The sequence below is a fragment of the Myotis davidii genome, unplaced genomic scaffold (genome assembly GCF_000327345.1).
Source record: "Myotis davidii unplaced genomic scaffold, ASM32734v1 scaffold167, whole genome shotgun sequence".
Classification (NCBI taxonomy): domain Eukaryota; kingdom Metazoa; phylum Chordata; class Mammalia; order Chiroptera; family Vespertilionidae; genus Myotis; species Myotis davidii.
Window position 1 is genome coordinate 966498 of NW_006300048.1, and position 874 is coordinate 967371.

At 55.3% G+C, this 874-nt stretch overlaps 1 protein-coding gene across 4 annotated transcripts in view; it reads right to left on the minus strand.

Annotated features, from left to right (window-relative positions):
* Positions 1–874, minus strand: part of LOC102758621 (trem-like transcript 4 protein) — a 27588-nt gene continuing 26714 nt past the window's right edge. The window contains exons 3-4 of one of the 4 annotated variants that reach the window (XM_015572260.1): positions 680–808; positions 1–304 (exon numbers count right to left, since the gene is read on the minus strand). In XM_015572260.1, coding sequence (XP_015427746.1) covers positions 258–304; positions 680–808 — 176 coding nt within the window. In that variant the 3' untranslated portion in view covers positions 1–257. The remainder of the gene's footprint in view (positions 305–679; positions 809–874) is intronic. The other 3 variants (XM_015572258.1, XM_015572259.1, XM_015572257.1) reach the window with 3 other exon arrangements.

The following is an 874-nucleotide window of genomic DNA, read 5'->3' on the forward strand; positions in this document are numbered from 1 at the left end:
ATTGGCATCTTATGCTTTTATTTTTTTATAAAAGATAGTTTGCCATTTTCTTGGCCTCTGATTAGTTCAGTGGGTCACCTTCCTCCCAGCTCCCCACACTTCCCGCTCAGTACGTTTCTCTCAGTAAGAAAGGGGCTGGGCAGAGACCTCACAAAAGAATTTTAGGAAGCCATGTACTTTGCTGAGAGATCAGTTTATTTGTTCATTTGGGGAACAAGAGCGGATCTGATGTTTGCTACGGGAGGAAGGCATGCCCGTCAGCTCCTGGAAGGGTGACTTTGCTGCTCCCCTGGGTTTGGCTCGCCTGAGGAGTGAGAGACATAGACAGCATTTGCAGGTGATCCATCCATGTCAGTCCTGGCTTCAGCCTCCCTCCCTCCCTCCTCTGAAGAAAAGACTGATTGCCAAGTAGCCAAAACCATGCTGGCCGCTCCCACCCCCAGGTCTTCCTGTCCTGGTGAGCCCGGCCCAGCGCCATTCACAGGGTTCCCAAGGCTGGGACCAGCGCCATTCACAGGTTCCCAGGGCTGGGCCTGCCTCCTGGACAAAGAAGTTGGAAAAGTCAGGGGGCAAACTCTGGGAACCCCTGGGACATGGCCCCTCTGAGCTCTTGTCTGCAGCCACCATCTGGGTGCCCACATTCATTTCCACCCCAAGCCCAGCCTGGGCCCCCACTCACCTGAGGCCCTGTCTTTCCGGAGAAGGACAAACAGGACTGAGAACACCAGGCCCTTGTTCAGGACAAATCCGAAAGTCAGAACAATAGCCATCACCTGCGGCTCGGAAAGGGCCAGGGCAGGCGGCAGGCCTGGAAGGTCAAGCACAGTGTTGGAGTCCTAGGTTTGACCCTCTTGAGTCTGAGGGGGGGGTGGGC